The sequence below is a fragment of the Phodopus roborovskii genome, unplaced genomic scaffold (genome assembly GCF_943737965.1).
Source record: "Phodopus roborovskii unplaced genomic scaffold, PHOROB, whole genome shotgun sequence".
In the NCBI taxonomy this organism is placed as follows: domain Eukaryota; kingdom Metazoa; phylum Chordata; class Mammalia; order Rodentia; family Cricetidae; genus Phodopus; species Phodopus roborovskii.
The window spans coordinates 24923466-24937218 of NW_026126434.1; the positions used below are offsets into that span (position 1 = coordinate 24923466).

Below are 13753 nucleotides of genomic sequence, written 5' to 3' on the forward strand. Positions count from 1 at the left end.
AGAGTGAGATCAACAACTAACTTATCCATGGAGCCCTCAACTAATGCCTGTTGGAAACAGGATCAAACACCCATACATAAACACTGAGTCGAACTAGAACCCAGAAGCAGATGGAGAGGACAAGACCATGTGGCAGAAACACATACAGACAGCTTACCTGAACAAGGAGGAGCTAACGGCCATTAGACTGATAGCTGGGAAGCCAGCATGGGGCTGACTCAGGCCCCCCTGAATATGGGTCTCAGCCAGAAGGACTGAGCAGTCTAAGGGACCTCAGACAGTGGAGCCAGGATGTATCCCTGGTGCACAAAAGGACCTTGTGAACACATCCCCCATGGAGGGATAACTGCCTTAACCTAGAGACAGGAGAGAAGCCCTAGTCCCTACTTCACATGACCTGTCAGATCTACATGACCCCAACTGGATGGCATTCCCCTACATATGGAATTGGAGTGGGGGGATGGGAGGGGAGGGTGGTTAGAGTGCATGTGAAAGGGCAGAGAGGGTAAAAGGGAGGGAAGGAGGGAGGGAGGGAGGAAGAGGGAACTGGGATCAACATGTAAAATAATAAATTAAATTAAAAAAATGCTTTGACTCCAAAATTTAAGTTGAAGGACAAGTCACTGGGGAAAAGGATTTCTATTTTTGTTTCCACAGAAAATGAAAAGATGTGGATTCCTTCCAGACTAATGTGGTTTGATCAAGCCAGACCACCTGAAACAGAGTTCGAGGTGATCCTACATTCAAAACAGCTGGACAAAGCAGCCTTACAGACTACAGCCAGGATTTCTGAATCTTCTTCGAATCCCCCATGACAGCGCCTCTTACCAGCAGGAAGTAGTTTGGAAAGAACAATGCCCAAATTCCAAATATTGTCTATAAATGTTTGTTTTCATTTAAATGGACTATGTTATATAAAATAAATTAAAAAAATATTTTCCCCATGAGCTTCTGCCAGCCATGGCTACACTTTTAAATAATGGTTTGGTAAAAATGGCTAAAATCAATCATTTGCTGCAAATAGTCAAAGTACGTTGCTTCTTAATTTATTCTAGACAGAAGTTTTAGCTACCAAAACTTTTACTACACTCTTTAACTGGCTTCCAATAGGCACAAAAATAATGCAGCATGGTTTCCACAGCTTTGCCTTGTGAGCCTTGTAGAAAGAGATACAGGAAAATTCTCCCTGGATATCAAGAAGCTAGAAAATCTGTCCACAATGTCCAGCAAACACATATAACACTCACATGTACAATGTGCTGGCATGTGTGTTAACACACACACATACACTCAGAGAAAGAGCAAATCAAAAGTCATGGTTATTACTGGCAGAGTGCAAATAGAGTGTGAAAGCAACAGCTGCTGCCCAAGGGTGCCCACAGGATTGAGACACAGACATAGAAAGCTGGGGAGAAGGTCTCTGTGTGGCAGCAAAATGCTTAGCAACACTGTTCCTGGGAAGCAAAACTGGTAAAGGATGAAGTAGCTCAGGCTGTCTCTAAGCACACTGTCAAAGCTATCACCAAGTTTCTCCTTTTTCAGAGTAAAATTGGAGAGGAGATAGATACATTGTTGGAGGAACCAACATACTTAAGACAACAACACCCTAGTTCTGATCATTTTGAAAATCCTCAGCCTTGACAGACGGTGCTAGATGTTAAAATAAACAGACTGGCCAACTGAGCTAGAAGAAACAAACCATCAAGAGTATGCCAGCTTCCAGGAAATACATTTAACCAACAACCATATGAGTCTAGGGAAGGGCCCTGGGCCTCAGATGAGACCCCAGTGCCAGCCAGGCTAGGATCACAGTCTTGTAGGACCCCGAGCAGAGGACCCAGGAAATTTGTGTCATTTTGCCATAGAACATTAGAAAATTGCTAACCTTCCTTAGGCCACTGTGAGGCCTAGTTCTGAACTCTGTGCACACTGTGGGATATTCATAAGAAGGAAGTATTTTACAGACTATCTCAGAAGAGTAATTGAAGCAATCTGATTTCTGGAGGGTTATCAGCACAAACCATTATAGATTATAAGTTTATTGTGTGCACAGAGGGATAATGTGGCCAGTATGGGGGACTGTTTTTCTTTTCTTTTCTTTCTTCTCCTTTAAAAAAAAAAATAGTTTTCGAGACAGAGTTTCTTTGTGTAGCTTTGTAGACCAGGCTGGCCTTGAACTCACAGAGATCTGCCTACCTCTGCCTCCCGAGTGTTGGTTTTAAAGGTGTTTGCCACTACCGCCCAACTCAGGACTATTTTTCTAAGGACCAAACCACCTAGAAGCACATCCTCACTGTGCTACTGTTTCAGGTGGTAACTGATTGAGAACGGACAGCTCTCACCTGTGCTTAACCCAGGTGTCAGCCTCATTGGCTCGCTCTGTGTAGTTCTCTGGCAGGAAGCCCCGGCAGCCAGTCCGATGTGAGGTCCCAATGGCCCAGCCCTCACTGGCTTCTTCCTGTTGAGTGGGGTCCACGAAGATGTAGTCACCAGGGCTGAGCATTAGCTCATCTGCATTCTGGGGTTTATACTGGAACAGTGCCTTCAGGGTCTAGAAGTAGACCCATGTCTTAGAGAGGGTTTGCCTGGGAAGCAATAGCATCAGGAAGCCTTTCTAGCTTTCTGGCTTCTCTGATGTGTTTTATGCCTCCAAGGCCCCATCATGTCTTTGCCTAATGATATACAGTGTGGAGTCAGTGTGAACCACTGTGAACCAGTGCCAAATACCAGTGTTTAATGTCTATCTTCCACCAATTCTTCTGTTTACCCATCTACCTACTCATGCACCAACCCACTTGTCCATTTATTTATCAGCCCACCAACATGTTTTCTCATCCCTTGCCCACCTACCACCCATCCACTCATGCATTCATCTGTCCATCCACTCACATACCCATCCTTCCATTTCTCCATCTATCCCTCCATCTACTTTTTATTCATCTCTCTGTCCATCAAGCTACCCATTCATTTTCCCATTCATGCATCTATCCAGTTATCTATCTATTTATCTACTCATCCATCTACCTGCCTACCCATCTGTCAACCCACTTACTCATCCATTTATCCATCCATCCATCCATCCATCCATCCATCTATCCATCCATCTGTCCATCCATTCATCCACCCATTCCTCCCGCCATCCATACATCTATCTATCCATCTATTCAGGCATCTATCCACCCATGAATACTTTCATCCATCCATCCATCCATCCATCCATCCATCCATCCATCTATCCACTTATGCATCCACCCACCCATCCATTCATCTATCTACTTAGCTATCCATTTTCATCATCCATCCATCCATCCCCTTATTCACCCACTCACCTATCTACTTATCCATCATCTGTTTCTCTTATGGGAAAGACCTTACAGTGTGACCAAACGTGTATAGCCACCTTCCTTTGTGTGAAGCTATTCACAACTTCTGACAGGGAATTTGGTGGTTCCCTCATACTTATTCTCTGTGCAACATACTTTCTTCCTCACCTAATTAGCTCTTAGGAAAGGAAGCTTTGGAACAAAGCCCACCAACATCATTACATAAGGTGATTTAACAAGCAAACCATGTATTAACACATCTTGACAATGAGCTTTTCTAATATAATGGGAGAGCTTTCATTATCTTTTGAAATGATTGTGTATGCCCAACTCAACTATAAAGGAATGCAACTTCTTAACTGCACACAAGGAGAGGGATCTAGCAGAGGGGAGCCCCCTCTTCTCTTAAGGGAAGGTTTTGAAGTGAGCTTCCTATTAGCAAGACAGGCTGGGCCGTCCCCACCAACCTGGTCAGTTCCTCTCACCTGGTAGTGTACAAAACGCATGTCCCGGGAGTACAGGGCAGCTGTCCACTGGCAGGTGTGGCTGGGCTGGATGGTTCTGGCCAGCTGCTCCAGGGTCCTTTGATGGTGAGGGTAGAACTTATGGGCCAAGGTCAGGTGCAGTTGCTTAGTGCAGGGCTTGACGGTGCAGTCTGTGGAGTCAAGGAATTGCCGGATGTTGAATGTCTAGTGAACACAGGGTGTTGGGTACCCATTCTGAATGTCAGGTGAGGATGGGGGTGCTGAGAACCTGTCCCTGAATGTCAGCCTGTCTGTCTGGAACAGGCAGAAATCCTTTCTAATCATGACTGCTTCTTAGTGTTGGTGCTTTCTGGACAAGGCAAGGACTGGGCTCCCCCTCTTAGAAAGGATGTGGTTGGATGCTTGCAGAGTTTCTGAAGAAAAACAAAAGGTAGGCACAAAGATGTGGCTCAAAGTCTTGAGAGCTCTTAGTCTGCAGCTAGTTTGAGTGGTATAAATGCAGCAAATGGCCCCTTCATTCTCTGGTGCACACACGGCACAGCAGGGCCTAGACTCTGTTTTGGTTCGAGGCAGAATCTCATGCATCCTAGACTGTTTTGAATTTGTTATGTCAAGCTAAGGATGACCTTGAACGTCTGATCCTCCCAACTCTATCTCCCGAGTGCCAGGATCATAAATGTGCACTCCCATATCTGGTTTATGTGTTGCTAGGGACTGAACTTAGGGCCTCATGGTTGCTAGGCAAACACTCTACCCACTGAGCTACATCTACACCCCAGACTAATGCCTTTTGCTTAAAGAAGGGTCTTGAGCAATAACCTGTAAAACCTGCAGCTTGTCTAATGTTCATTTGACTTTCCTCACTGGAAGCCTTGGTAGTGCTGAGGCCCAGTGCTTTGTGACAGCCTCTGACCTAGAGAAGCCCTTGGCTCCTGGTTGACCTTTGAGTCTTTTGGATAAAAAAGAGACACTGGCATCACAGGAACAGCCAGCTGTGGTGGCAGCTGGTAATAAAGCCTCTCAGACTCTGAGGAGGCAGTCTGGTATCTTCATAGGAATGACAGACTTTGCCATAGAGGGACCTGCTGCAAGACTCTTTTGTCCTTGCCACAACAGAGCCTTGACTGAGAGTCATGCTCTGACTTAGCTTCCTTTATGACAGCTGGGACTTGAGGACAAAGATAGCTGGCTCCAGCACTCTAAGGTCCTCAGAGGACTTTCAGTGCCCCCAAACTGCTTGCCACTTCTCCGTGTGGGGAAGGAAGCAAACAGGACTTGCTATTCCCCTAATAAAAGTTCTGGAAGGTTCAACACCATGATACTAGGTTCATCACAGCATTCTCCACACAGGGAACCTTTAGCACCAGCTAGACCCTAGACAGGTCCCTGAGTCCCAAGCCTCTGGGAAGGCAGCCAGCACAGGTGTCATGAAGGTGTGTGTAGGTATAGGAATTTCCTTTTGTGACACTTTTTAGCAGTTGGGGAGGATGGGTTTCCTTGTGAATCAGCATAGCCTGGAAAAGACTTGGTCTGGCTTCCCCAGAGACAGGGTGAGTCATGCTGACTTCTAAATGGGCTTTTGTTCCCCTCTGTTGTTGCCCTGTGTATCTGGGTTCAGTTTCACCGAGAGGGCTGGCGTGGGCAGGGAGGGACTCAGGACACCACTGAGCTGTCACCTCAGGAGGGATTTCTAGCCTCTCAGGTCAGGTCAGACTGGCATAACCGGGAGGGCAGGAAGAGCCTGCTCAGGGTCAGGAGATAGGTAAGAGCTCAGGGCCAGCTCTCCCAGGAAGTGAGGTCTAACAACACAGAGCCCTGGTTGTGTTCAGTGAGGCAGAATGCTCATTTTTAGGCCATCAGGATGGATGAGCATGACACTCACTTCCTGCTGTAACAGGGTATCAAAACTGGGCTGCGTAAAGCAATAGGAATTTATGTCTTAGGAATTTGGAGGTTAGAAGTTCAAAATCCAGGTGTGGGCATGGACACATTCCTTCTGAGGGCTCTAGGGTAGGTCCTTTGGTGTCATCCAGCTTTTAGTGCCCGCCCCCTGCATCCTGGGCTGTGACTCTACCCTACCCAATTCTGTCTCTGTGGCCAAGTGGCCTCCTTGTTATCTCCATGTGTCCTTTTCAGGAAACCAGTTATTGATTTAGGGCCACTTTACTCCAGTGTAACCTCATCTTAACTAATTGCATCATTAAAGAACCCACTGTTGAATACGGTCCCATTCTGAGGTTCCTGGGGGGAGGGGACCATGTATAACCTAATACAGTCATGCTGGACAGTGTAGTTTCCTCATATTCCTTCCTTCCTCCTTCCTCCTTCCTTCCTCCTTCCTTCCTTCCTCCTTTCTTCCTTCCCCTTTCTTTCTTCCTTCCTTCCTTCCTTTCTTCCCCTCCCTCTTTTTCTTATTTTTGGGGAGACAGGGTCTGGTGTAATAAAGGTATGGCTCACACTTGCTCTGCAGTGAAGGGTGTCCTTGAACTTCTGGCCCTCTTGCCTCTCCTTTTTGGATTATAAGTATGTGGACCTCATGCCTGGGATATGTAGCACTGAGGATCAAACCTCATTCACTCTTACTAACTGAGATGCATCCCTGGAATTTCCTTCCCCACTTTAAGGTGAGGTCTATAAGACTCGTCTGGGAGCATAGAGATGGGCGTCTGTCTGAGGGAAGTGTCTGGTGTGCTGTTTCCAGACAAGAACCAAACTATCCCTTGGATGGCAGACATTAAAGAGCCATCATCACGGACAGGAGATAGTCCATCAAGGCTTTAGGTGTGGCAGTTCTGGGACCCAAAGGGAACAGTGTGTCTTCCCACAGCTGGGATCCCCACCTGCCAAGACTAATGCCTCCGTGGCAAACGCCGTGGCAAACTCCCTAATGACGTCAGCAGGGCTGTCGTTGATGAAGAAGCCGAGGTAGCTGATGGAAGAATGGAGAACAAGAGGAACCAGGGTAGGGAAGGAGTTCAGGATCCTGTCCCCTGCACGCCTCAGAGCCTCATACAAACACTCCACCTTCTGGTCTTCACACTAAGGGAAGGGAAGCAAAGAATGGATGTCCTCAGTGCTTGTTGAGTTAATTACCTGTTGAGAATCGAGGCTTAATCACTATGGGCCGTTCTCTATCCAAGACACTGGGTTACTCCCTACACAGCCCCTGCAGTTAAAAAGGGTCACCCCCATATTTTCTGCTCAGTTATCTAAGGCATCTCAGGTAAGAGCCTTTCTGGAATTTAATCCCCTTTACACGCCCAGGTTGGAACTCCCCTATTACTGTCCCCCTGTTGCTTGTCTCAGTTTGCATGTGTTAGCCTCTGGAAGTCTCCAGTCAACTCTGAGGAAGTTCACACTGTCCCACGGGATTCCAGCCCAGACCTCCAGAAAGCAACGGTTTAGTTCTGTCCCCAGAGACCTCTTAGTCTCAGGCACTCATGGATGCTTGGGAGGTGTTGTTTTCTAGGTGATAGCTTCTAGAAGCTTCTTTATTGACTATTGTGCTTCATGCTCCTCTAGCAGTGTGGAGTGTCAGGAGAAGGCTCTGCCTGCTGTCCCAGGAGTAGGTGGGCCCTTCTCTAGCTCACCAGACATGGGCATAGAGGAAATGGCTTTGGGTCCTCCTCCTTTTACTCAAGCCTTCTCTTTGTCCAGCAACTGTGCATTCTCTTGCCTTGGCAATGCTCCCTGGGGAGGTTGCTGACTTCACCATGTGTTTTGTTTTTTTCAGAGGGCCAGGCCCTGACATAGGAAAGACCCTGGTCATGCCCAGCTCACAGCAGCACTCTTCAGGGTTCTCATCACACAGGGGGCTCTTCCTCTGTTCAGGACTTGGCTAGTCTCTGGGTAGATAAGGACCAGGGCAGCATCTGTCTTCTTATAGGGGCAGATCACCTTCATAGCACCCAGATGTGCTCCTAGAGGTACTGACACATACAGAGAGCCTGGGGTTGCACTTCCTTCTGCTTGGGGAGCTGAAGACTCTAAATGAGCTAGGTCCTGAAGGATAAATCGAAGTTGGCCAGAGGAAGGAAAAGATTCCTGCCAAGGAGCCAGCTCATGCTAATGTCTTGATTAAAACAAGTCAGTTGATAATTGGCATCAGCTGCAGTGGTGAGCAACTAAGGCCTCTGGGGTTGACTCACCGTGAAAAAGTCGCAGAGTGTCACATGAGGGAAGACCTCGTGAGCTCTGTTCTTTGCGCACTGGCGTTTGCTTTCCCTCCAGAACTCTTGGAGTTTTTCCAGCAAGGACCCGGTGGGGCAGAGGAAGAGAGCATATTCCTGGGGGATGGGGTCATCCAGGGAAGGATCACTACAGTGGCCATGCAGCCTGTAACAGAGAACATTGTCATATCAACTTGAGCTGTCCCCATTGAGTACATGCAACAGCAGTGACACCATAGTCAGAGGCATGTTGGTCTCATACAAACACATCAGTGCTGTGGTCATCCCTGCAAGATGGTACCAGTGGTGGGACTCTGTGGCTCTAGGCTAGACCAATGCACACCTGTTCTCAGTCCCATTATAGTCTGCCAGTGCAGCCAAAGGCAGAGGGACTCAGACCCCATCTTCAGGAGAGTGCTGGTCTAGGTATCTTTGTGGTATTGAAACACAGGGGGAATTTTCACATTTTTGTTTCACTGCAGACTTTAAATTAAATGGAAAAATTGAAACCACAAAAGATTGGACAAAATTTAGGTGAATACTACTGTTCTCTTTTGACTCAAGAATATTTAGATTTTTAAAAAGCATTCATCTGTTTGTCTATCTATCTATCTATCTATCTATCTATCTATCTATCTATCTATCCAGATCCATCTACACACCAGATGGTCCTGGGGATAATTCTTCTTGTCTCAACCTTCTCATTGATGGGGTGACAGGTGTGAACCACCACACCTGGCTGAGAAAATCACTCTAAATACAAGAAAAACCAATGTACAGCACCGCATGCAAGTTCATTACAAAGCAGGTAAAAATGGAAAAGACACAATTTTCTTTTTACTGGTCAAGGTAACACAGGCATCTATTTCAAGGGTCTGATGCCATTTTCCATCGTGTCAAAAGTGCAGCAGGACCACAGGCTGCAGCTGTGTTACTTAGAGCGACCTGCCAGCACATCCAGAGGCAAACACTCACTTAGGGCCTTAAATTAGTTATTCTACCCCAAGACATTTGTTCCCCAGGGAAGAGCAGGAAGCATAGGCCAACATTCACATGGGGACATCCCTGGAAGGCAATAGCCAAGCAGTAGTTAGCTTGCCTGGCACACACTTATTTCCTTACAGCTTTGGAGAACTCTGGTGACTGGCACTTGCCTGTGATGCCATAGTAGGGCTAGAAAGTGTGGTACTGTCACTGGGCTGACATGTGTGAAAACAAATTCCCCTGATGGTGATGCGCAAAGGTTTGGGGCCTGCCCCTGTTTGGCTCCCTTTGTGCCTCTTTCCTGAGTTCACCCCAGTGGTGCATTCGCCCAGGTCCAGCCAGCATGTGTGTTTGTATAAACCATGAGCTCTTTATTGTGGAGAATAAATGGCTCTGTATGTTGCCATCGTCTTTCCAAGACTGCCTCACCACCCATCTTACACATAAGGAACATTGCTTCCACCCACTTCCAAATCCAGGGACATTTTAATTGCTTTCACTTTTCCAAAGCTTCCATCACAGTGATCAAGATTGCTGTGTGTATCTGATTTTTTAAGATCTCTGCATAGAGGTGGAACTGTGCGGAGTTCCCAGAGCTGAGGGACACTGCACACTGCCTCCCACAGGCACCAGCAGCTTCTCCACCCCCATAGCATCAAAATTAATTTTTGATCGAATGGTGTTATCAAATGGTTCCTGTAACATGTCAGGATGACTCTTGGCTAAGTGTAGGGGACCTGGCTTTATCCCTCTTCCTTGGTCAGTCTCATTGGCTAGGCTGTTATTGGCAGGTGATATCCAGGCCCCTCCTAGCACTGAGCTTGGCTTATAGTGTATGGTTTGAATCTGGAGGCTGGCTTTGAAGTCAGATTGCTGGGAATCTAGGCATCCCCAAGTTTGCAGAGACCCTGACCATCCACCCCCAGTCTGCAGTCAGACTGTCAGGACTCTGGGCATTCCCCTATCCTGGTGGAGGCACTGCATGCATGTCCCCTGCCTGTGTGTCCCCTGCCTGTGTGTCCTTTCCCTGTGTGTCCCCTGCCTGTATGTCCCCTGCCTGTGTGCCCTCTGCCTGCGTGTCCTCTGTCTGTGTGTCCCCTGCCTGTGTGCCCCCTGCCTGTGTGCCCCCTGCCTGTGTGTCCTTTCCTTGTGTGTCCCCTGCCTGTGTGTCCCCTGCCTGTGTGTCTCTGTCTGTGTGTCCTTTCCCTGTGTGTCCCCTGCCTGTGTGCCCTCTGCCTGTGTGTCCTCTGTCTGTGTGTCCCCTGCCTGTGTGCCCCCTGCCTGTGTGCCCCCTGCCTGTGTGTCCTTTCCTTGTGTGTCCCCTGCCTGTGTGTCCTCTGTCTGTGTGTCCTTTCCCTGTGTGTCCCCTGCCTGTGTGTCCTCTGTTAGTGTGCCCTCTGCCTGCGTGTCCCCTGCCTGTGTGTCCTATGACTATGCACTTTGGCCTATGATCTTATAGAAAGAGGCTCCTCTAGAACACAGAACCCCGAGACCCATTCATATGCTTCTACCCAGTGCTGGAAAAATTTTTGTTTCGTTTTGGTAGGGCTGGCAAGGGAACCTGGGATGGTAAATATTGAGTGTTCATTGCTGGGGTCTAGAATCAATCCTAAAGACAAACTGTCGGTTCATCCTTCCTCTAGGATGAGTCAACTGAGGGAGGCAGACTCTACCTGAATGAGTGGCACCATCCCATGTACAGGGGTACGGGGCTGAGAAAAACGAAGAGTGTGAGCTGAGCACCATCGGGGTAGGCGTGGGGTTCTGAGAGTGCTTCATGCACCAACATTCATTTCTCTCAGCTTTCTCCCAGTGGGTAGGAAGAGAGCAGCCATCTCACATTCCCACTGCATGGCTTTCCCTGCCATGATGGAGTTCGCACCCAATCACTCCCAGATAAGCCCTTCCTTCTTTAAGTGGCTTTTATCAGGCATTTGATCTTGGCTGCAGGAAAGGAAACTAATGTAGAACCCAGGTCCCCAGGCACCTTGCTCACACGACAGATCTTCCACAGGGGAGCCACAGCCAAGCCATGGCTCTGGTTTTTTTGCTGTTTGATTTCCACGGTGGCTACTTCAAATAAGAGCAGGAGGGACTTCCCAGTTGGGTGGGGAGGAGCTCCTAAGAACAAGGACACCCCCTCCCTCAGGAGGCTGAGGGTGATGGGCAGGTGGCTGGAGTGGGAGTTTAGGAGGGCCATTTTCCCCTACCCCTCTTCCAGGTGTCGCAACTGTCTTTAAATTCTCCTTCCATTTTCAGTGGCCCGAGAGCATGGTGAATTTTATATCACTGATTACTTAACACAGATCAGAAACAAAAACCTCTTTTTTGAGTCAAATTTGGATTAAGTCAGTTTTGTTTTGGGGTATGTATGTGTGTGGGTGGGTGTACACTTATGTACCAGGGGTGGGCAGATCTGCCTAGAGTCCTAAATCTGGCTTTTAATTGAGAAAATCTCTAGATTCTCTCTTAATGTCTTAAGGAGAGTTATATTACTTCCCTGGGTTCGGAGTAGGCTGGGTGGAAATGGATGCCATTTTACTTCACTTCTGCAGACACCCCCTCCCCACAAAGGACCCACGGCAGGGGGGTGGGGGCAGAGTCCAGGTGGTGTCACCCAAGCCCCCTGTAGACCTGCAGCTCCCATCGCACTCACCAGTCTGCAGCCTCCTCTGCCGTCTTCCTCCCTGTCGCAGCTAGAGCTTTGAGCCTGCGGATTATGAACACAGAATGGTCAAGGCCCAGTTGTTTTTTTCCTTGGAAGGGGTGAGATCTAGCAATGAGGTGGCTGCTCAACCATGCTGTGTCCTACCAAGGCCAAACTGCGGAATATCCCAGCAGGAACCCTTATGCCAAGATCTCCATCCTTCACACAGTGATTCATGCCCCAACCCCTGTTCCCACTCACTCTCCTCCCATGACTTGACCTCTTCTTCCTGGGCCCTCGAGTTCTAGAACTTAAGACCTGACCTCTGTTCTTTTTTTGCTTTCCTCTCTCTGTACGCTGCTACCCTGCAACAAAGTCATCCTATGTACTTGTGGCTGCTGAAGTAAGTTAGCTGGGACAGGCTGTACTTCTGGCATGTGCACCCCAGACACATGCAGCCCCACCCCAGTTGCTCAGCAGGAAGCATCCCTTACCCAACCACTGGGCAGATTGGTCCACATCCCTCTCCTGTGTCCCCCACTCTCAAATGCTCATTGGTGCTTTCCACATGGCTTCATGTGTCTTATTCATTCTGGGACCTGGGATGTAAATACGTTGACTTGAATTTGGCTGAGCTGGGCAAATAGACCAGAGTGGGGCATAGACCCAATAATCATTGGCTGATACAGAAGTCCCCATTGGAACCCAGTGTCATGCTGCCCAGTACTACAGCTGTGAAGAGCAGTGGGGATGTAGCCACCCGGAGAGGCTGTGACAATGAGGCCATGCCATGAGCCTTACTCTGAGCTCTGCCCAAGAAAGAGCTTTAAGACACAGGTGTTTATTGTTTGAGCTAGCAGGGATTTTGAAGGCGAGTCCACCAGCTTGAGCAGTAAAACAGGGTGGGTCTGGGAGGCATTGGGAGCTGGCTCCTGTCCTAGGCTTGACACAGGCTATTCTTTAGACCTTAATGTTCTCATCTGCAGCAGGATGGTGAACACATCACTGATGGCTTCCTGATGACCTGGGTTCTGTTCCCCATTTAGTGACACCAAAGCTCTGATACTGAGAGGAGACTGGGCTAGCTTCAGTACCCTTTCTTCCACAGTGGCCAGGGTCTTTTTACCCCATTGAGGGCGTGTTTGGCTCACCCCCTGAGCCCTGGGCTCCCTGAAGCACACTTCTTACATCTCTCTGAGAATAAGGACTACAGCGAAGAAGCGGGTTTGCAATGGGTTATGTGATCACGGTCAGCAGCATCTCTGCCCTCTCTGAGTCTGGGGACTCGGATGAGCCAAGTGGTGCTGAGTCCCCAAAGTCTCTGGAATTTCTCACCCATTCTCTTGTCACCTGGCCATTCCAGACATTCTCCCCAGAGACAAATGGCTTTCCCTGGGCTGCTTAGAAACACGAATAATTCTTTCAGGGGGTCCTAGCCGTAGAGACTCATATCGGAGTCAGATACCTTGAACTGTCGCTTTTGGAGTCACTGGTTGGCAGGAGAGTTAGCCTCTGCCTTCATTCTCCTCCAAACCCCACAAGTGGGCAGCCAGAGACCCACATGGCTTCTAGTGTGCACATGTTTCAGGAGCTCTGCCCGTCAGGTAGAAGAGCCAATCTTTCAAAGGTCAAGACCATTCCATGTATAAACAGGAGGAAGGTGTCTTGGGAGACACCATTTCACACTAGTGTGACTACTTTAGCTGGAAGTCAGCAACACTTGCTTATCCAGTGGTGTGGCAGGTGGAGCAGAGGGGTCTACCCAGGCAGGGAAGCCAGGCTATGGGGTCTTGACAGCTGCAAGTACTCACGCGGTATGTGCAGGGAAGCCCATGGCCAGGAGGGGGTCCAGGAGTGAGGAGGTGTTGCGGCCCTTGAGCTTGTTGGAGACCTTGGCATAGAGCTGTGTCTCCCCAGCAGCCATGTCTTCCTGCTTGCCGTGCAAGAGGCGCCTGCTGCTCACTGCCAGGACCAGATAAAGTGAGAGCGGAGAAAGAGAGGCAGGCTGAGGCTGTGAAGAAAAACCTCAAGCCTTTTTTGATCTTTCTGACACAAGCGAATATCCTGTTTGCACAATGATTGGGCTTGAATTCTCCTCATTCGTCCACAGCCGTGTCTTCTAAACACACCTGCTTCCCTGTTTGG

The 13753-nt window shown here is 48.6% G+C and overlaps 1 protein-coding gene across 1 annotated transcript in view; it reads right to left on the minus strand.

The window, feature by feature from the left end:
- Positions 1-13564, minus strand: part of Ubash3a (ubiquitin associated and SH3 domain containing A) — a 30904-nt gene extending 17340 nt beyond the window's left edge. The window contains exons 1-6 of the mRNA XM_051187060.1: positions 13420-13564; positions 11618-11671; positions 7957-8143; positions 6649-6847; positions 3809-3978; positions 2343-2551 (exon numbers count right to left, since the gene is read on the minus strand). Coding sequence (XP_051043017.1) covers positions 2343-2551; positions 3809-3978; positions 6649-6847; positions 7957-8143; positions 11618-11671; positions 13420-13532 — 932 coding nt within the window. The 5' untranslated portion in view covers positions 13533-13564. The remainder of the gene's footprint in view (positions 1-2342; positions 2552-3808; positions 3979-6648; positions 6848-7956; positions 8144-11617; positions 11672-13419) is intronic.
- Between the last annotated feature and the right edge of the window lie 189 nt (positions 13565-13753).